At 34.8% G+C, this 22,432-nt stretch overlaps 1 protein-coding gene across 1 annotated transcript; it reads right to left on the reverse strand.

The window, feature by feature from the left end:
* Positions 1–632: 632 nt before the first annotated feature.
* On the reverse strand, positions 633–10,843 carry LOC140054209 (solute carrier organic anion transporter family member 2A1-like). The gene is made up of 10 exons (XM_072099118.1): positions 10,611–10,843; positions 7,768–7,999; positions 7,364–7,528; positions 6,888–7,163; positions 6,486–6,650; positions 4,410–4,611; positions 3,829–3,961; positions 3,302–3,459; positions 3,044–3,108; positions 633–2,771 (listed from the first exon to the last, which is right to left on the reverse strand). The coding sequence occupies exons 1-10, from the start codon at positions 10,812–10,814 to the stop codon at positions 1,219–1,221; spliced, it is 3,153 nt and encodes a 1,050-aa protein (XP_071955219.1). The 5' UTR covers positions 10,815–10,843; the 3' UTR covers positions 633–1,218.
* Between the last annotated feature and the right edge of the window lie 11,589 nt (positions 10,844–22,432).

The following is a 22,432-nucleotide window of genomic DNA, read 5'->3' on the forward strand; positions in this document are numbered from 1 at the left end:
GTGTAATATGGCTCTATAAGTTGTTGCAAAGCAATATATGCGCACATATAGCGATATTATCGCATAATTATTGAATTTTATAAAGTCGATATTTTGGGAATTTTTCAAAATTATGGCTCTATAAGTTGTTGCAAAGCAATATATGCGCACATACAGCAATATTATCGCATAATAATTGAATTTGATATTTTTGGCATTTTCCGAAAAAATTCCTGTACTAATAGTACAGGGATTTTTTCAGAAAATGGCAACATTTCTACCATTTTATTTTTCTTGTTAAAGCCTCATTTTACTTTGTTCATAATATAAACTATTTTCTTTATATTATATCTATTTACATTTCAGTTTTTAAAATACATGGCCAACCAATCATCGATTGTTATTTTGACCAATTAGATCCTTTCTAGTATGATTATGTTATTTATGTTTGTTGGTGTTGTTACACATAATAAGAAAGAAGGAATATAACATGAATGGTTTCTGATAGAAAATTGCGTTATTTTTACATTATGATTGTGGAGATAAAACGGAAATTCAACTGTAATTTTTTTTAATGCAATTATTCCACTTATTTTAAATGTAAACTGCTGTCCATATAATAATAATAATAATAATAATAATAATAATCCTGGATTTATATAGCGCCTAATGTTGGAAAACGTCTAAGCGCTGAACATTATTACCCTGGTCATTTCTGCATCAATTATGTATGGAAACATACTCCCATAATGCAGCTAGTTACCAGCGCAAAGTTTTGTCTTGATCTAACCGGACACCCATTTATACACCTGGGTAGAGAGGCAAACGTAAGTAAAGTGACTTGCCTAAGGATAAACACAATGCGGCAGAGTTGGATTCGAACCATGCTCTCACGATCAGTAGTCCACTGCGCCACACACCCTCATAACAGGGGAAAAAATTGTGGAATAATTCCGAAATATCTGGTGCATCAGAAGCGCAGCTTAATATTGTAAAGTCAAGTAACATATCGATTTACAATTAAGTCCCCACTTGACTTACTTAAACAAGAATGTACGTATGACAGATAACTTGACCAACCACTACAAATCACACGAGAACGCGACAGTTTGGATGATCCATCGTCTAACTGACAAACTGACTGACCGATACGCTTTTGAATGATGCATAAAACACTCTCTATTATGTATTATGAATAAATCAAATATATATAGCGATATTCTAACGGTAACAAAAAGATTATATATAAATAGCTGCTGGACACTCGTCTCTTTGGGGAGACGCGTGCGCACTGGATCGTCTCTTGAATCCATTTTGTTCTAATATTTCTCCATTCGCTCTTTTGTTAAACACTGCTGTACTCTCGGGTAATGCGGTTACTGGTAACGACAGACGCCGGTTAGAATTGATTTCTGTGAATGTCATTGGTCTACGCTTACCTAATTGTTGTTTTCCAAAATAGTTGTCAGAAAAAACTTCCGGGTCGGGAAGCTTTTGCTCATTAAAAACTTCCGGGTCGGGAAGCATTTGCTGGCTTGTGTATGGGCGCATGCTCATTGGTTTGCTTTTAGATTTGATGTCATCGATTGTCGAGTACACGTCTTCTCTGGTGTATGGCTGCATACGATATGAATCAATTTCCGTTGTGGATCTATCAGGCTGAGATTGTGATCTACGGTAAAGTGACGATTTAGCTGGATTTGTTCTTTTTACGGTTGCATAAACTGGTGTAGTCATCTGAGTAGGTATATTAACTAAATCGATTATGTCATCTGGTGTTGTGTCAAATCCTTCTCTTACGGCCCATCCATTGGTATTGTCGTGTTCTCTGATGTCATACACATTGCCCTGCTTTCTGATGTCATCACTGCCCATACTACTCCGTTCAACATGTAAAACTTTTCCATCATCAGGGTGTTCAGATATAGCTGTGAGGTGCTTGTTTATGTTTGTTCTGTTAACTAATCTTGGGACAGGGATAGGTTTAACAGAGTCGGTAGCACCGCCCAAAGCAGGCTCAGACACTGAACGACTTATCGTGCGTATAGGTTTGTCATCATCAGGCACTGTCCATTTTAGCTTAGCCGGCGCCTTTTTGTCAACGCCATGTTGATCAATGGAATCTGCAGACGTTGATGGCCGTTCATCACTTTCACTACCGATTTCATGAAGGCTTGTGGTGCTACCTTGCACAGGCATTAACCACTTCAATTTACTAGTATTTGTTGGAGGCGCAGTACTAACTACTTTTACAGCGTCTACCTCATTTTCAATAACAGGTACTGTTGGTTTAAATTTACTAATCACTTTGACGTCGTCTGGTTTAGGTAATGTTGTCACAATGTGAACATTATCAATGAAAATAGGAATAACCGTTTTAGACTCTTCTGGGTTTATTCCATTTGTCGACTGGCTAACGTTATTGACAACCTTAGATGAAGGCTTCACCACATCACCATTTGCCGATGAAGCATCATCAAAACCGTAATTAATCTGGGCCAATGAATTCCTATCCCATGTTACTCGTTTCTTTTTGTTTAGATCATTCTTGATTTCTAATTTCTTCTCATCGTCGTTTTGCCAGTTTGGCCGTGCGGCTACAAGCGTTCGCCAACATATTAAGTTGCATATTACACTGACTGTTTTTAGAGCTACAGTGACTCCGAAAAATGCTAGCCTAAAATCATCCAAGTTGTAAATTGAACACGAACCTTTCTCACCGCACGTTTTCTCCCAGAAAATACAACTAGAGTCGATTGCAGCTCCGAATATAAGAGGCGCTGGAATCATACCTATAAGAAAACAATCAAAGATGCAACTTGAATGAGTGTGTCACAATTGTAAAAAGTATTTATATATTTTTTTTATTGAAATGAGGACGGCAGGAATGCATCGTTATATCCATCTACACTGTTCTTTGGTTCCCACACAAGGACGCCGTATGCGCAAAGACATATAATTTATCTAACTTTTCTGATAAACTGTGATTGGTCTAATTTCTGGCATAGCGTGTACTGTACGTCATAGCTTTGCCTAGAAAGCATAACCTCAATCTGAAACTTACCGAATAATCGCATAAAGATTTCTCGCATACCAATTGCCATAGCCTTGTCATCTTCATCTACAGATCTGAAAGACAACACACCATAGACCTAATTGTTACAGGCGTTTATTTTCAAATTATTATATACACCAGTCATATGCTCACTATGTCGGTCGGTCTGTAAACACTAACTTGAGCACGCGACTGCAGCCATGTATATGGCCTTGTTTGAAGTGGCTCTTCTTTGTGAAATTAGATAAAACATTTGTATAGGCTTACCTTAAAGTTACCATAGTTTGCGGCACCTCTTCCATACTGTTTGTACAGGCTATGACAAATAACAGCACAACAAATGGTGCTAGTGCATTACACGTCTTGCTGCACTGAGATGAATCCACCACACCTCCTGATTCAATGCAAGAACACGACTGCAATGACTATGGCGACAAAATAGAAAATACTATTGGTTATGGGCAGCAATTTGGGCCAAAATTAATGTGGGCCAAAATTAATGTAGGACTCATGTTTAAAAAGCTCGAAAAGTGTGCATGCCATGTCAATCCACGCCTAAAGGTCAAAAGACCACCAAGTTAGGAAACGTTCGTCGTAAATGAGAATTTATCTTAAAGAAAGATAAGCAATAAGCAGCTCATACAAGACAATTCTCAGTTCTCTCACAATGAACTGTTTGTGAAGTCTCCAAGCAACGTCATTAACCAAATGGCTGGATTCGAGAAGGAAACATTTACAGTTAAAGACATTTAATTTAAAATGACAACAAAATTGTCGACAAAGTGTCCTCTTACCTGTTCTGCTTCGTCGGTACAACCAGCGTGACATGGTGAGAAATACGTCACACCGTCATCGCCACAAACTGGATCATACACTTCATGACAACTACAATTTGCATTGCATTCAGCAGTAAGCGTGACGCTATCACTATATAACAGAAACAATGGAAACAAATAGTAAATCCACAATATAATCCGTAAACAAAAACTCATAGAATTGTTTTTCCCTTTCACAACCAAAATTACGTCAGGCCACGAACAGTTTAGGACACTGGAAAACTTTTGTTTGCAAACTCGAGCAAACCCGAGTTTGGCAAGAGTGTAGTTTTCCAGTGTAGTTGTCTAGTGTAAACCAGTTTCGAGTTGTAGAAAACTTATTTGCAGAAGACTAGGCTAGGAAATAATCTTTGTAGCGAATTTTTTGCGTGTGGTACTGTTGTCTAGTGTACTTTTTAAATAAAAAATTAACGTCATTGCGAAATAGGGAAGCATATCACCAACAACCGTTTATCTAAACTGTAATTGGTCAAATCACTTTGTGCTGCGCTTACGTCATCCTTGCGTTGAGTTCTAGTGGAAACAATGTCCTCACTCACCTATTCTGATCGTACGCAGATGATATTCCAGCTATAGGTCCGCTACTGCACCCTAGTCCCAGCATAATTAACAGACCCGTTAACGTGATTAAACTTGTAATGAATAACACTTTTGCAGATTCTGTGATTCCAGCCCTTATCTTCTTTATCAAGTAGCCACCGACAAGCTGGCCAAGTCCGAATGCTGGCACAGGTACTAAACCTTAATAAAAAAAATATAGATATATTCTTAGTAACATGGAATTGTATATTTCACGGAATTGTATATTTCACGGAATTGTATACAACAAAGGAAAGATTGACTGTAGAATGAACGAAGAAATAAGCCTAACTTCGGAAAACTTTATAATACCACATGTTCGCCGAGGAATCAAGATGACTCACCAGGAGAATTGAAACGCTTGTCGAGGAATCTCAGCGTGTTTTATGTAACTACACCTGAGTTGATCATCAGATTGATCATCATGTGACATACCAGTTCCAGTTTGAGAGCCTGGATGTGAAGTTTGTAACTTCATTAAAAGTGCCCCCCCCCACCCATTTTTTATTTATGCCCCCGTATAAACTCTAACGTGTGCCGCTGATATTCCGGGAAGGGACATTCATTGTCTTTCGTAGGCTCGTTCCACTTTTATTCTCATATAATATTCTTAATATAATAATGAATTAATAATAGATATATTCATATAGTGCAAATAAAGGATGTCTCTATGCGCTCGACAATAAAGAGAAAGAGTGGAAACCAAAAGGAAGAGAACAAAAAGACAAGCTAGCACCCAAACCGGAGTATGGGGATACATCATCACCGCTAACTGGAGATCAGTGTGTAAGTACCCCAGTAAGCATCGGTTAAGTCTTGATCTGTTCAGGGATCCGGTGCCTCCTAGCCTAGTCAGAAAACAACAACAGGCAAGAAATATACATACAATACTTCATCTTACTCTCTGTAGTAAAATCGTTCACATTGTGTATTTACTTAACATTGTAACAGTTGAGGGAATGCTTTTGAACAGTAAAAGAGAGCTGACGTTGGGATTATTCCTTAGAGTTTTTGTACAGGTAATATATTTATGGCGGTCAAGGTCAATGGAAATTGGGTTAACATAGAGTAATTACATTAATGTCATGACGACAATATACAGTAATATAACTGTGGAAACCTAGTGGAAATTTCAAATAGTTCAAATTTATTAGAGTAAAGGGACTATAAAAATAAACGGAAACCAGTAAATAAACGTCGATGACAACTACTTGTTACATATATTGTAACCGAATACTAACGTTATTATCTGTTTACTATCGAATAATTTCTTATGACCTCAAATATTTTACTACTGTACCACACATCAATTCATTCATTTATTTAGAAACAGTTCCAAGAAATAAAAGAAGTATACATTTAAAATAACCTAAATGGTTGCAATGAATAAGAACTGTTTCTGGGAGCAGAAAAAGAAGTATTGATACGAAAAAGAAGGACATTGATACTATGACGACAGTTGAATCAATGTACACGATATTTAGCCACGGAAACAACGGGTGAAGCAAAGAGTTAAGCGTTTAGGGAGAAAGGCGTATCCTTCCATTTCTCGTCCCGTTTTTATGGGGCCTAAAGGAAATCCACATTGCTGATTTGTTTTTCTTTATATTGTGTAACCTTGTACTTTTGTCGTTTTCTTTGTAAAGGTTCTTACAACTACAAAAAAAAAAGGCCATTTTCTTGGTATAATCCACACACTTTCTATAAAAAATATATACTTGAATTGAAAAAGGAGAGAGGCGATTTCCAGATAGATGTTATTTTTTTAAAAAAATGGTGACTACTTTGATGCGGATTGATACATTAATGCGCTATATCAAACAGCATTTAGTTATTTTGTCAAAAATAAAATTTAAAAATAATATATACTAGAAAAAGACATGAAAAAGCAATACATTAGAAAACGTCAATGAAATTAAACATTAAAAGCAGAAAAACATGAGATTCACTTTCATATCTAATTAACTTGTGCAGATTGATTCGAAGACAACATTATGTTCCCAAATTTTGATTGACGTAATATATTTACAACTTACCAGTAAGAAGGTTAGCAGTTGCTGTCGACAGTCCAAATTGAGTTTCAAAATACTTCGGAATAAAACTTGTTATTCCAAAAACAATTGCCACTGTTGTTACAAAGCCAATGTTTACTGTCATAAATGGTAAATTCCTTAACAGCCGCCAAGTAGAACGTGGTAAACCTAGAATGATAATGATTTATGGAAATAATTGTTTAAAGCTCTGTCTACACTATCAAACTAGTTTGACAACAAAAAGTGTGAAAGTGCAAAGATATGGTACTGATATGACGTCATCATGTCTATATATCATCACATCACATAAAGTGTGATAGTGTGGGCAGAGCTTTAGACGTAGACCTACTAGATCACATTTTAAATACGTGTGCAAACATCAAGATGAAGTTTTAATCAACTTACCACAACTCGTGGAGATCTTGCGTTTTGTATTAACCGTTTTTGGTGGCCTCTCTAGCAGCTGTTTTGGAAAACTGAAAAAAGGCAACGCAGAAACAAAGATGATAAAACCAGTGATAATGATTCCAATCCACCATGCTCCTGCCCAGTCTTCATCGTCTGACGTCAGTGGAATGGTATCGGTGTCAACACGGTAGAAGTCAATCCATAGCTTGATAAAAAAAGACGAGGCTACGAAGGACAAGATTGAGCCTACGCCGTACATACTGTTGATGATGCCTTAAAAGAGAAACAATGCTATGTCTGATTTGGTACTATTTTAAAAAAAAGATTAAAACCACAGTATTTTTATTTCTAATTTATAAAACTGCAAAACTAACAATGAATAATTCTACGGTAAATTTTACAGTACATTCTTGTTTTTATAGCAAGCGTTTTTCTGATAAATTTCAAATGAAACTTTGTTAAAAGGTACATACCAATATAGAATGCTGAGTTGCCACTATTTGTGTTATCGTCAATGTAGGAGAAGCCCAGGGGCTTAACAGGCGTCCATGCCGCTCCTGCTATAGCTGCGCCAACAGCTAGCAAAATGTAGGCTTTCGAATTATCATCATTTTGATCTTGTTCATCTAACGAACAATCTAAAGATAAAGTGTTATTATAATAACTATATTTTCCGAAATAAAAGAAATTGTAATACAACGAACATGTAATAACGTACGGAATAAATATAATATATGTCTGTTGAATTTATTAACCCAGTTAAACTAAACGAAAAAATAAAACCCACAAAATTTTAAATAACACAAACCTCAATTTATCTAATCACTTCGTTAATGTAAAAAATAAATAGATTAGTTTTGAAAATCATGCGGCCTACCTTCATAATCACTCCTATTCAAACGGCAGCGGTTTTCGTTCGGGTGCGTATATAAAGCATACTCTCCGTAAATGAATTGAGGTAGAAAGATTATGATTGTTCCAATAGTTATAAAAAGGAGGCCGATACCAATCCACTGTGGTCGGTTTCTTGAACGTTTACCGCCAAAATAAACTACGAATAACTGAACAGCCAGAGCACCTAAGTTGTATACGGTACCTATCAATGCAACCTGGAAAAGAACAAAACAAATAATTTATTCAATTTAATTTTATTTCGGAACTAGTCCAAATAAACAATACAAATAACAACAACACAAATAAATAGATGCAAAAAGAGATTGGACTAAAAACAAGGTTAGAAAATAAACAACGAAAAAATAGACAATTAAGAATATTTTGGCCTAGAGTAGTTGGGTCCATTTTCTATATACAGTTTTGAATTTTTAAGCATTTACATTAAGCTTTAAATTTCCCCTTATTTAAAGAAATAAATAGATGCAAAAAGAGATTCGACTACAAACAAGGTTTGAAAAGTACTGTAAAAAGAGATAATTATGAATTTTCTATACAGTTTTGGATTTTAAAGCATTTACATTGTTAAATAAATTATATTAATTTCTTCGTATCTAAAGAACTGAACAATGCACGATGTTCAATTACTGGAAAGGATGGCGCTGGTTTAGACAAATCTATTGTACTGTTATATATTATTTCATTCAAATTACTGTTAATTACAAACAAACATTGTTATTTGCCTTTACACAGACGAGCGGTAACGGTAACAAAAAATAATGGATTCTATGTTATTCCTTATGACGATTTTCACACAAAGCGGAGCGGACGGACGGTTTCCGCTCAGGATAGATACAGATTCTACGTAGGACAAGCTACGCGGTTTTCCGCTTACCGTTACCGCTCGTCTGTGTTATTTGCCTTTTAAACCTTGAAAGCTATAACAGTAGATTTGCAGTGAACCGTTTCCTCCTCCATAAATCTAGTATCTTTTATTAGGTAGCCGACAAAAATAAAGCCGGATTACGCCGCCAAAATAAAACTATTTTGGAAGGGTTACGTGGGTAATTAACTATCCGATACTGTATCTAGGCAACATTTATAATTCCTGTATTATCATAGACAAATTCGTAAGCTCTGTCGACACTGACAACAAAATGTGATGTGCTCATATATGGACATGATGATGTCATACCACTACCATATTTAAGCATATTACGGTACCATACATATTTGGGCACATCACACTTATATTCGGCATTACATATTACTACTGGATATGAAGATTTACTATGATTATAACTTATCGTAATTGTAACTTTTTTTATAAGCTAGCAATTTAAAAGAAAACTATATGTTATTGTAAACCTTTATTTTTCATTATTTGTTGTAATAAACTATTTTGTGTTACGCTAGCGACCAGACAGGACAACAAACAAACACAGATAAACTTCATTTATTATAATGACAAATATTTAAACGTGTATATTGTTAAATTTGTTGTAATAAACTATTATTTGTAATACTGATCCTTCATATTTAAAAAATTCTTTGTTGCAACTCTCGAAATTCCTTGTTTATGGTCAAGTACTGTAGGCCTACTGTACAAGGATGTTTTGTACGATACGATAGTATTTATTGTCATTTAAACAACATTATAAGAGTTTTAATAAAGTTAACAACTTCCGTAGAAAAAAACCGATTATAAATTCAACAAAAACTCCATTGGCCAATTTTACTATTTGTTTGCTTTAAATTACAGTTTTTTCATGTAAAAAAATTTGTTTTGTAACTAATTTTTGGTCAAACTGGCATAATGGCATATTTAAAAAAAAATGTCAATAATTATTTGTTAAGGGGGACAATACATCTTTAAAATGTTGCAGAAATCCTAAACAATACAGAGGACATTTAGCACATTTTAATGATCATAGTGGATATGAAACTGAACACTATGTAAAATAATGTGGTAAACTATACAGGGCAGGGTCCCACGGAGAACATTCTCAACATAACAACGTAAAGTTGGAATGTGGTGCTAATAATAATGTGGGTTTAAACAGAGAGGATACAAAGAGATAAAAATGTTTAAAGATGTATTGTCCTCCAAAAACATGAAAAATGAAGATGAATTAATCTGACTATGAATAGGTTATTTGTAGTTTTAATAAAATGAATCACTTCCAAAGAAAAAAAAAACAAAAAAAAAAATGTTTTCACCTATAAAATAACATAATAATAATAATGGTTAAATGTAACCAAAAAACTGGCAGCCAAACACTGTTTGCTTTAAATTTCATTTTTTCCAGGTAAATAATTTTTTTTCCGATCCAATTTTTGGTCAAAGTGGATAACTATTATGTGGTATTAAAATGGCATATTCAACAACAAAAATTAAAAACATTTTTTTTAAGGGAACAATTATACATCTTTAAGGAAATACCAAAAAAAAATGTGCAGTTCATGTTTTGTAGTGCGGTATCAAAATTAGTATTTTACTGGCAAGGTTTCAAAGTACATTTGAATTGACTCGAGGAAGAGGTCATACGAATGAGAGATGCTGGTGCATCAGACGGACTTTCTTGTTTTTGTTTAATAATGATGGCTAAGATAATGATTACGATGAAGATGATTATAATAATAATGTAAACGATTTAAATAATTATGAGGTTAACTGAGATGCTAAAGAAAAGAAAGAAAAGAGAAGAAAGAAAAAAGGTGAAAATAAAAAAGGAGAACGAAAAGAGAGGTTGATGATGATGGCATATTACGTAATGGCATTTGCATTTAGCGATAACATTATTTTTAAGATACAAATAAAAAACTTACCTTGGATAAAGAAAGATTGTAACGCGTTTCCAGCGTGGTAACACTACTAGATATGGATCCAACGAAGAACGCGTCAGCAAAACTAACGGCACACATACAGAAAACGAATGACCTGATGCTGTTTAGACACTTAGGCCATCGCTTTGGACACTGCTCTATCCAACCACAATAAACTCCACTAGAAGAATCGTTCTTGTCCGTCATTTCAAATGGTATGGCGTCAATTTGTTGTCAACCCTAAAAACTTGATAACCTATACTACTGTATATCAGACTTTTATCATCAACGTATAAAACTAAGAAGTTATGCAAATAAATTTACATACAAATGTCCCGTAACATACAGGTTTCATAGCTGGCTAGATCTAACGTGTACCAGTATGGGGCACTGACAGTGCACTGACGCTCTAACAATAGACATGAGAATTTACGATGCAACGATACCTCAAGTTCGAACCAATGGATTCTATGGTCCAGTGAAGCGAAAGATTTACACTTTCAAAAAGGGCTAAGTTTGGTGAAGGACAAATCGCGTTGTATTTGAGTAGGTAATTGTATATTTTGGTGTTTAGTAGATTTACGAGCTTCAGTTCAGGGAACACATACGCCGGTTAAATACACTTTTGATATCATAAAAATCTTTCATTTTACTTCTTGTCTGGTACAACGCCTTCTCATAGTTTTTCAAAATATGCCAATCATATTCATTGGTCCATTTAATAGAGGAAATTTAATATACAATCAACTCAACCTATACAAGTAAAATGAATGGAGTAACTAACTTAAAATATACGGTACCTTTCGACACATCGCGACTGTGGTTGTTGAACTGGGAATTCACTAGTATTATTGTGTGGTAAACATAAACGATAATATAATTGAAGAAAAACTACAAATATCACTTCCAACTAATACAATATAATACAATATATAACAATAATTTACTAAAATAGAAATTTAAAATTAAAAAATGTATTCACTTTTCGTAAAGTTTGGTTCCACGCAATGCAAAATAAGTAATAAAGAGTTGACCAATCACAAGCGAAAGAATGGATATAATAAAACAATATAATAATTCATCGCTTGCGATTGGTCACTTTCGGTGCGTGTAAGTCCTTTAGTTGCACCATACGTTAAAAAAATTCGTTAGGAATCACAAACATGGAATATTAAGCATTGGTTTTGGCAAACACAGTGTTTCAGTGTTTCGTTCATTGAAGAATAGATAATAAAAAACAATGACAAACAAAATTGTTTCTTTTTGACATGACTCATCGTCCACCGTAATCTAGTTATCACTGCATCTTTTAATCATATACATAACTTCTATAATTCTATCCATCCGTTTACCATTCTCATACAATTCACTTTATAAGAACACTCTTTTTGTGTATTAAACGTCAATTATTTTACACAAACAATACATAAAATAGCGATAGATTTACACAGTTGCGAGTTCTTTTGTTTTGGATAATACTCGAACTTGAACTTGGTATATTATCGGCGGCACGCGAACTTTATGAATCTGCAAAGCTTTTCATAGTAGAGGAACGCAAGATGGAAGAACTTCTCGGCGTTTATTGTGCTTATTTAACGAATTGTTTCCAAAATAGATTGAATCAGGACAGAACTTTACTTTTTCCTGATTCAATTGAAATGAATGAATTAAAATGAAATAACTTTATCCTAAAACTTGGTTGTCTTTATTTTCAACCAAAACAGTGTAATTTAATCATTAATTTCAAGAAATCCATTATGAACACAAGTGAAACGTTGTGTGTATTATACGCCTCTGTTTTGAATTCTTAGTGGGAACAGAGCTTTAGTTTCATTAACAAAACGGCGGCCGTCCATGGTACGCAACTGAATGTGGCTATCAAGTACTGTATATAGGAATCAAAATTATCTATAGTTATTATAACAAGTTGATTGTAATTGTTTGTAACTACTGTACTGTGGAGTATGTATTTCAAGCTAACGGTTAAATTTAGGAAGACTTTTGTAATAATTATACAAGCTATTTGAGAATAATGTTTCTAGTTTTTCAAATATACTAGGCCTATTTGATCGTAACCTGTAATGTTGAGTATAGCTTATTCTCACAGGCGAAACTAGTCTGTTTGAAACTTCCATTCAATAAACTAGGCTTAGTTTTTTGGTTGTAACCCGTAATTTGGTTGTAATTTCATAGTTTATGGTCACATAGGCGAGACATACTGAGTTTAAAGCTTCCATTCAATCATTTTGTTACTAAACTCTAAGCGACCTTCGAGTTGATCTACTTTCAGCTGATTCCTTAATAAAATGGATCATAATTAATAACGAACGTTAGATACATTAGACAATAATGCTGCGTGTAAGTTCAGATAGCGTTCATCGGTTTTGAAGTTTTCGTTAGCGATACATATTACAATCCAGGATTTGACACTTGTATTAGACGACTACAAAAGAAGTCGCTACCGGTTTTGTGTTTAACATTTTGTTATAATCTCTTGAAATAACGGATATAAATTGTTTCATGGTCTAATGTATAACAATTGTCGTTAAAACTAGGATGGTTCAATATTACACATATCGAAATCACGTAAACACATTTTTATTATTTAAAACATAAATACTTGTCAAATTATTCTACTTTTTTTCTTTTAAAAATATTTTTCTCTTACTTGTAATTTTCTTCTCAACCGGACAAAATGAGAATAATACGAGGTTAGAATATTGTGTTAACGGAACGAAATCATAATTTTGCATAATTCTTCTGCTAAGTTTCATTAATCAATATTGCCATTTGTTGTTGAGGATAGTTAATGCAGGGAAAAGTGTAATTTCACTCTTTGCCAGGTTAACGATAATGACAATCTATAGCAATGAGCATGTTGACATTGGACGGGATAGAACGATGACGTGATGATACACACATGATAATAGAGATTGTTAACGACGGTGATGAATAGGGACTTTACGAAACAGGACGGTGAGAGGGGAGGTCGACGGATGTCCCGTGGCTGTTTCTTAAAGTCCCTAATATGTTGGCGGAGGCGACGACAATGATGAGATAATCATGACGTCAACAGAGATGGAAATGATGACGATGACGCCAATGGAAATGATAAGACGATGATGATGATGACGAAATGATGTAAGATATAAATGATACTTCGAAGATTATTACAACGTATGATAGAAATGTCAACGATGATATTATACATAATGACGACGACTATGATTATATTTTATTTTAATTATTATTATTTGTTTCGCGGCAGTTGGCGGTAATATAACAGATCGTGACGACCGGAACGTGTCCTTCCACGTTATACGAGCATTCAGGTTACGTTAAATTACCGTTTTCTTCGGTTATCGTCCCGAAAAAAAAACAACCGGCTAATGACGACAACGAGACGATGATGAAAATAACAATTATGAAAACGGCGATTATGTAAATGATGAGCACAATGATGATAATAATACGATATAATATATCATGACTGAAATGATGAAGATGAATATGTCATTAGTATAAAGACAATGAATAATATGCACATCATTGAATGTTATATAGTGACTGGTGACCGATTTACAGATCAATGTAACTAATGTATTGATAAGAGTTTAAACAATTTTCTTCCAAGAATAACAGTTTGTACCTGACTGGCGTGTAAATCACAAGTCCCGGAGCGCCACCTTGATCACCCAACAAGGACCAAATCAGGGGGGTCAAATCACCAATGCTTTATTACCAGTAAAACTATATACAACTTAATTGGGACTAACTTACTATGCCCTGTTTACATAAACTAATATATTTTATATAGAATTAGGTTAATCATAATTCGAAAGACCTACTAGTCTAGAAAGAAAAAAGTAATTTAGGAAATCTACCACCTCCTCTGCGATGGTTAACAAGGACGCGAGCGTATCACCATGACAACTAAATACTAAATAATTGTATTATTAAGGGTGCAGTCTTGAAATGACGTTGGTGTTTATAGGGTAAACTTGAGTACCATAACAGATATGATACTAAAATATCATAGTAAAATTTCAACTGTTGAGAGTCGTACGTCAAAACAATGTAAATAGCCCAAAAATGTCCATCAGATTTCAACAATCGACAAACTAGTCTTGAGCAGTTTGTGATTTAACTCCTCGTGAAACGAACCTGAAGTAGTGTGTTGCCTTAGTAGGCCTAGTACTGCAATTGTACATAACTGTAATGTAGTTATATTTTTAACACCCAATGAAGATTATTCTATTAATTAATATAATGATTGTTTTGTTTTATTTAGTGGAGTCGACGTTTCTAGCTCAACTAGTATACGTATGAAACGCCATATGTGCCAAACTATTGATCTTTTTTAACTAATATTAAGTCAAAACTCCGCCTGGAACCCAGACTAGTTACAATATAATCCAGTTCCGGTGAATACCGGGCATTGTTAGCACAGTACAATTTAAATAACACAAACAAATTAATCTACGTCAATCAAGTTTATTCTCTTAATTAAAAACAGTTTTCTATTTTAATTGACAGTTATCAAGTATTCACTCGATCTTACTTTATTTTATTGCACTTTTATGTGATTTACTTCTAATAATTCGAAAACAAAATTGTGTGAACCCTTCACCTACCGATTTCATTCGGTTTTTATAAACCTTTTCTAAATAAAATAGTCCTACTTTAACACTACATTATCAACGTTAAATCTAATAAATTTGTTTTTACCATCTACAGACAAGACAATGAACAATCATAAACGTGTTTAGGCCTACATCAACATGTCATTATATACGACACAATTATGACAATATATTTATATTATATTTTATATTTGATATGATCTTATTGCTGTATTTGACGTATTTCCACTCCATAAACGACATCTCTCCCCACTTCATGACGTACCGTATTTATTCGAATAAACGCCCAGAGAGTACAAGGGCTAGACTTTATTCAAGGGAGGAGTTTATTCTTTTGGGTGCAACATGGCAACAAGTATACTCAATTAAATTATTCGAATAAATACGGTAATTTCAACCTATACTCCCCGTGATTCTTAATGCGTAGTTCCCATTACAGACGCAACATAACGACGTAACGCAACGTAAATAATTTGCCCAATCACAAGCAATGGATTATTCGAACTGTCGCTTGTCATTGGTCAACTCCCTTGCGTTGCGTCTACGTCCTTACGTTGCGTCCTAGTGGAAACCAAGCTTAATATAGGAGAGTCACCGTATTAGGATGAATTTCTCTAATAATGAGTACCGTATCCCTTGTGACTTTATTAGTGTCCAAAAGCAAGGGTCTTAACACTGTAAGCCTACTAATACGGTTCCATCCATTAGGATTAAGGACAAAATGGTCCAATTGTTTGCGAATTATACCGATATCATCCCGTTTGAATACGATAAAGAAATTATTATATCAGTGTACCACCCTAGTGCATCACCTGTCTGTACGACATATACAATATTGCAAAGGCTTATACCGAGATAAATAATATATATATATGTCAATTATTTTGTATACAATATTACACTTGAGTTGAATTGACATTAAAGCATGTTGCTGCTTGTATAATTAATTTGTCTTAATTGAAATAATTATTTATTGATATCTTACGTCCGCTTCTAAGCACGCACACATTAATATAGAAAACATCCTCGCGTCGTATAAGTTACATGAAATCTATACTAAGATCTAAAACCGGTGGTGGGGGCGCGTGCGTATATCTTGACGTCATAGGCAGTGGAATATTAAATGCAATACAACAGGAATCTCTAAAGCTCTGTCTACACTATCAAACTAAATAAATGTGATGTGTCCATATGGACATGATGATGTCATATCAATACCATATTTGGGTATATCACTACCATATTTGGGTATATCACTACCATAATGGGCACGTCACACGTTTTTTGTTACTAGTTTGATAGTGTAGACATAGACCAGTCGTATTTGAGGTGTAGGTGTCACTTTTTGCAGAATTTACTTCATGTACTTTTTCTGGGGTAATTTTGGCTGTAGAATACGAATATGAATGTTGATCGCGACGGGAAGGGGGCGTTTTTGAGATATGAAGGGTCAAAGGTCAAATTAGGTCAAATAAGTCATTTTATGAAGAGGAAATCGTTTAGATATGTTAAATGCAACAGAAATGTGTTGTCTAGTTGATATAGTCCAAATAAACATCATATCCAAAATTTATCGAAATCGGACACCGGAAAGTGGGTTAATTGGCATAAATTCAAAATGGCCGCCATTTACCATTTGAAGTTCCCATATCTCCTCAACGGTTGGTTTTAGACCACCTAAGTGCATTACGAGTAAATATAAATGTGACATTAAACTTTCAAACTAGCATATTTAAATTACCATATGACGTAACTATGACGTCATAAGGTAGTTGTGACGTCATATATTATGTTATAACTGCTTAAATGACATTATCCTATGCTAAAAAAAATGTAGAAACCGCAGGAAAACAATTTTCTAACATTTTCCTGTTGAAATGAACATGATACGGTCAGACATCAAAAAGGTTAATTAGTATAAATTCAGAATAGCCGCTATATAAATGTGGTATTAAACTTTCCAATTAATATTTAAATTACCATATAACGTACCTATGACGTCATAAGTTAGTAAAGCATGATGTCAAAAGAATGCGCAATTGGCATATTCTAAGAAAAAATATGTTTTAAATCTCATGAAAATAGTAAAACATCCAGGTTAAGATCATCAACTGTGTATCCGCATGGGCTCTATCCATCCATATCTGGGAACACAGGTACTTTTTGTCGAGTCGGGGAATACTGTAAAAATCGTTGGCGTTCACTTCGTAGCCTCAGCGCCTAGAAAACCGCGACGTTCCATTGACCGCGAGTACGTCGGAGGGCTATTATGCATTCATTATTGCCAGCTATCCAACTATTAAACAATAGGTACGCACTTGTCTGGCGGTATCCCTTTGTACGAATCGTTCAACGTTGTGTCCAAACGCGTGATATCATATTCCATCCAGGGACCAAAATGTGTCGTAGTATTACTTTCCAGGCGAAGTTTACTGACGGTTACGTTATGTACTGTGTATCGACGTATGCTACAGCAAAAACGAATTATGTTAATCTGATACGTTTGTAATGAGTTTAATGTCGTTTAATTCCACCCTTACCTAAAAGCCATCCTAAATCTGGAGGGGCGAAGCAAATTTGGTTAAATGACACCTCTAGATGGCCGGAAATGGTATACTCTCGCACATAACATTCATGATAAATAGCACCTCTAATTAGTCGGAAAAGACACTCTCATGCAGCATGCTACCAATGAGCAAAACGATCGTATTCGTACCTTTGATCATTCACTTGCGTTCAAGTTCAATGTGAACGTACGTACGTCTAGGGGAATCCCCAAAAAAAGCACTTTGTGTGAGAAGGCAAATTCAATGCTTATTATAGCTCTACCTATATTTATTTACAGCAATTTGAAGAAATTAAATATTAATCAATCTTCTAATAGTAACCCACACTCTAATAATAGTAACCCTCCTTTTAATAGTAATAGTGTAACCCAGTCAATAGTCAATCTATAATAATAACAACCCACTACTCTGATAGTAATAAGGAGATAATGGATGTTGATCTCGGGTGTGGGGAAGGATTGAGTGTTTTTGAGTTTATAAGTTAGTTAGATAGTTAGTTCTGTTCAAACAAATGTGTTTATCCGTACTGTTTTATTATTTTGCTATGAGCTGCTGACCGGAATAGTTGGGGTGGGTTACTATTTTCAAGTAATAGTAACCCACTACTCTAATAGTAATCCCCTTCTAGTAGTAACCCACCCTAAAAAACAATCAAAGAATAATATAATAACCCAGGGTTACAATTAGAAGATTTACGGTATACTTTATGCATGCTGACTGCCGTGATCTAAACAATATAGGTACGTACGCTATTGTCTGGCGGTGTCCTTTGTACGAATCGTTCGTGCCCCAGCTCACTTTATGAGTACGATACACGCATCAATATCATGTTACATCCAGGGATTTCAGGTGAAAATCGGCAATTCATTTGCAACTCGTAAATTTACAGACACGTATCGCTCGACATACGCTCATACAGTGAAGAAGGTATCGAGTTATTCACGAACGAATTTTTCAAATTAACCTTTTGTACTGTGTGGGGCACGTATTTGGAGGATTTTCAGAGATGAGGGTGAGGTATTGGGCATGTCGGGAATGGGGGTTCGCCCGAACCATAAAAACCCCTCTGGCTACGCGCCTGTACATATACATAGAAAATGCAATAGTTCATCATCAAAATACAGTATTACTATTATGGAATCAAACCACCAAACACGCAAATTCCACATTTATCAGTTGGTCTTTGACATTTTAAACCATAATTATTATATGATGCTGGCTGTTTATTTTGTAGAATACATTTGGTATGATATAGCCATGTTTATTGGAATTATGTTGGTTCAGGGACAGAGAAACATTGTTTTATGTGATTTTCTACAGCTAGTTCTTTAGGGCAACCTTATTTTCTTTTATTGTTTAAAACATGATCTCAGTCAGAGAGGAAATATGTTCATGCTAGATGCAGCTTTCGTAATAAATAATACATTCAATATCGTTGTAGTATTTTCACAATGTTTCCACCTGAACAATGATGTCACCTGTGAGAAATCGTTGGTTGATAGGGTTGCTGAATGTATTGTTATAATCAGCTGAATATACGGGTAGTAGTACACAGCATTTATTAGATTTATGTATACAAAAATAAATGTTTTAGCTGTAAGACTACACACACGACACCATAATACATCTACACCTACGCTATTATTATGCCAGCTAGTTACTACACCAGTACTAGGCCTAGTAGTATAGTAGTAGCCTACTCTAGAAGCCTGTCAGTAATAATAATATAAGTTCTAGGCCCTTACACCACCTAAAAATCGGGGGGAAAAATTTAAAAACAGTAGTACACATGTTTATGTAAAGCTAGCGCTGCATGCAAAATAAGCTAGAGAAAGATGTTTCATGTATACGGTCACAATACGCTAGGCTAGTAAAAGCCTACCCACTATTCACTTGAGCGAACTTTATATGCGGTCATCGCGGTTTAAACGTCCTTTGTTTACATACGTCGTACGCTGGAAGCATTCATATTCGGGCCTAGACAATATCATTTTTGATCACTGAAAACGCGAAAATGAAAAGTTCTAACTAACTTTATACTACACAGTGTATTACTAAAACAATTTCAGCATATAAAACCGATCAGATTTATAAATTATTTTCACATTTACGTGAATAAAAATAACAGCAACGAAGTCTTTTTTAATCCAATTTACTCATAATTATGTAGAAAGTGCGCCCTCTATTGTCTAAATTTGTTTTATTTTGATTAATTTCGGCTCTCAAAAATCAAGATTTTAAACGTTTATATCTTTAAAAAGCCCCCACGTTAGTCCGATCAACAACCAGATTCGTAATCTACGTCAAAAAATGCACTAGAAAAAGTTGGTTTGGAAAATTCTGCAGAAAAGTGACACCTGCCTCCAGATCCGACTGGTCTAACAGAGCTTTATACTGTATTAAACGTAAATAATAATGTACCAGGGCACCAAGATTGGAAGTTTAACAAAACGTGCCGAGCTGCACCCAGCATAAACATGTTCTAAAGCGTGGTTCTCACTAGCAACGTAACGTAACGCAAACGACGCAACGTAAGAAAATTCCCTTCCAATAAATGTGTTTACCCCCGTCTCCGTGAAATCAAACCTGTGATGTTTGCAGCACTATTGCGTCTTCGATTCCCACTTGTGATTACGCAATACAGCACTTTGCATCGATACGTCGTTGCGTTGCGTCCTAGTGTAAACCACGCTTAAGAACATATTCGTGACAAAAATACAATGAATTTTACGGAAAAAAAAATTAATTGCGTCAAACCTTTAAAAAATTGTTTTACACCGGATTTGAACGAGTAAACTCTTGAACCAGGAAAACACATTAACAATACTAATACGGCGATTAACAGTCTGTACAATTTGTTACAGCCCTATATTTTGTATCTTTTTGTCTCTCTACAAAATAGCCAGACTTGCATGGGAAATATGACCCAGATGTTCGTAACGTCAGACATGTATTGTACAACTATTGTTCCATTACTGTTTTTACAACGCTGTCTTTCCTATTCGCAGCTAGAACTATTTTTAAAATATCATAATCGGTAATAAAATCATATTTGAACACGCTTTGTACTTTTACGATGGAAAGAATAACTATTAAATGTCTTTGAATTTGACACGCTTCTTAATTTTTCGTAGTTGCTATAGTTGTTGTTAGACTGTAGTAGCAAATATTGGATTTATGTATGAATTAGTAAACGTATATTGTTGTGATGTGACTTTACTCTTTTATGGTACGAAATGACTTATTTGCATATCTTCCACCTGCGGGTTGGTTTAAATAGACAGGGGAGGGAGGGGGGGGGGGGGGTTTCCGGACGGGAGGTTGTGCACAATGGATGAATAAAGTGAACGGTACTGAGTAAAATGTGTTGCGTATAATGTTCAAGTAGGCAACTCCCTGGTCTAAGCATAACAATATTTGTAGTTCATTAACGAAACGCTGTTACATGTTGATAACACGGCATATTAAGGCCTATGTAAAATTAGATACGGGGCCTAGTTTTCTTTTTCGGCGGACGAGGTTACAAACAGTTGAAAGGGTAATTATTAAAAATTGCTCTCTCATTTACCAATTCCGAAAAAAAAATAGACCATTTTTGTACCAAAAACAAATGTCGAACGCATAAAAAGGTCAAAACTGTACCGATAAAAACAGAAAAATAAAGTAAAGATCATAATAGTCCTGCGTGTCACTTTCATTTGTTAGTAAATACAATTAATTAAATGAAATTCTTTCTGCTTGATGTTGAGATTACTTCGAACAAACAAGGTATCATAACGGGTTAGTTAAGGTAGTATACGTATAGTACATGATGGAACCACCACAAAGCGATTCGTTACCATGGTGTAAAGGAGGATTACACCATTTTTTTTGGCACTTGTAACACAATAAATGTCAGTGGATATTTATATCTCCTCGGATCCGCCTACAATTATCTGTCGTCGTCGAACAAAAAATATAGGCCTATCATAAAATAAAACAAAACGTGTTTTTAAGACCACCGAAAAAATTCAACCCGATGACGTACAACATAAATTCCATAATATTAAATGGTTGAATGTATTAATATTTAAATATTTTGCGAATGTGTACATCTGCGTCGGATACTAAACCTAAAAGTACAATAAGTTTACCATGCGTTCGCAACAGATTCGATTGCGTTTCCACAATCTGAAAGCGTTAGCGGTTGACGCGTGCGATCATTTTCGACGGACGATTTGATTCGTCGTCTGTTAATCCACTGTAACAAAAAAGGTCTGCTTTAATTTTGTTCAAGCATATGTTTTTGCATAGCCTAGTGGGTGCGTGGGCATTTAAATTTCTTCTATATCTACAATAACCTTTCGTTAATAGTATAGTTATGTTAGCACAAATACAGCACACACCAAAACCTAACCTTATACAATAATAATTGCTGACTGTACTGTATGTGTAAATTACCCAGTATTATTGGCAAATTCTGTAATACAGTATCACATGTGTCGTCTGTATCATAGCTTTGTCTAAACTTAACATAATATAGGCGTCACATGTGATACCTTTTTTGTGTTTTGTGTAAAATTATTGTACTACCAAAGCCATTCTACTGTACGTAACCTTTTAAGCTCTGTCTACA

Source organism: Antedon mediterranea, chromosome 7 (assembly GCF_964355755.1).
Source record: "Antedon mediterranea chromosome 7, ecAntMedi1.1, whole genome shotgun sequence".
Lineage (NCBI taxonomy): Eukaryota > Metazoa > Echinodermata > Crinoidea > Comatulida > Antedonidae > Antedon > Antedon mediterranea.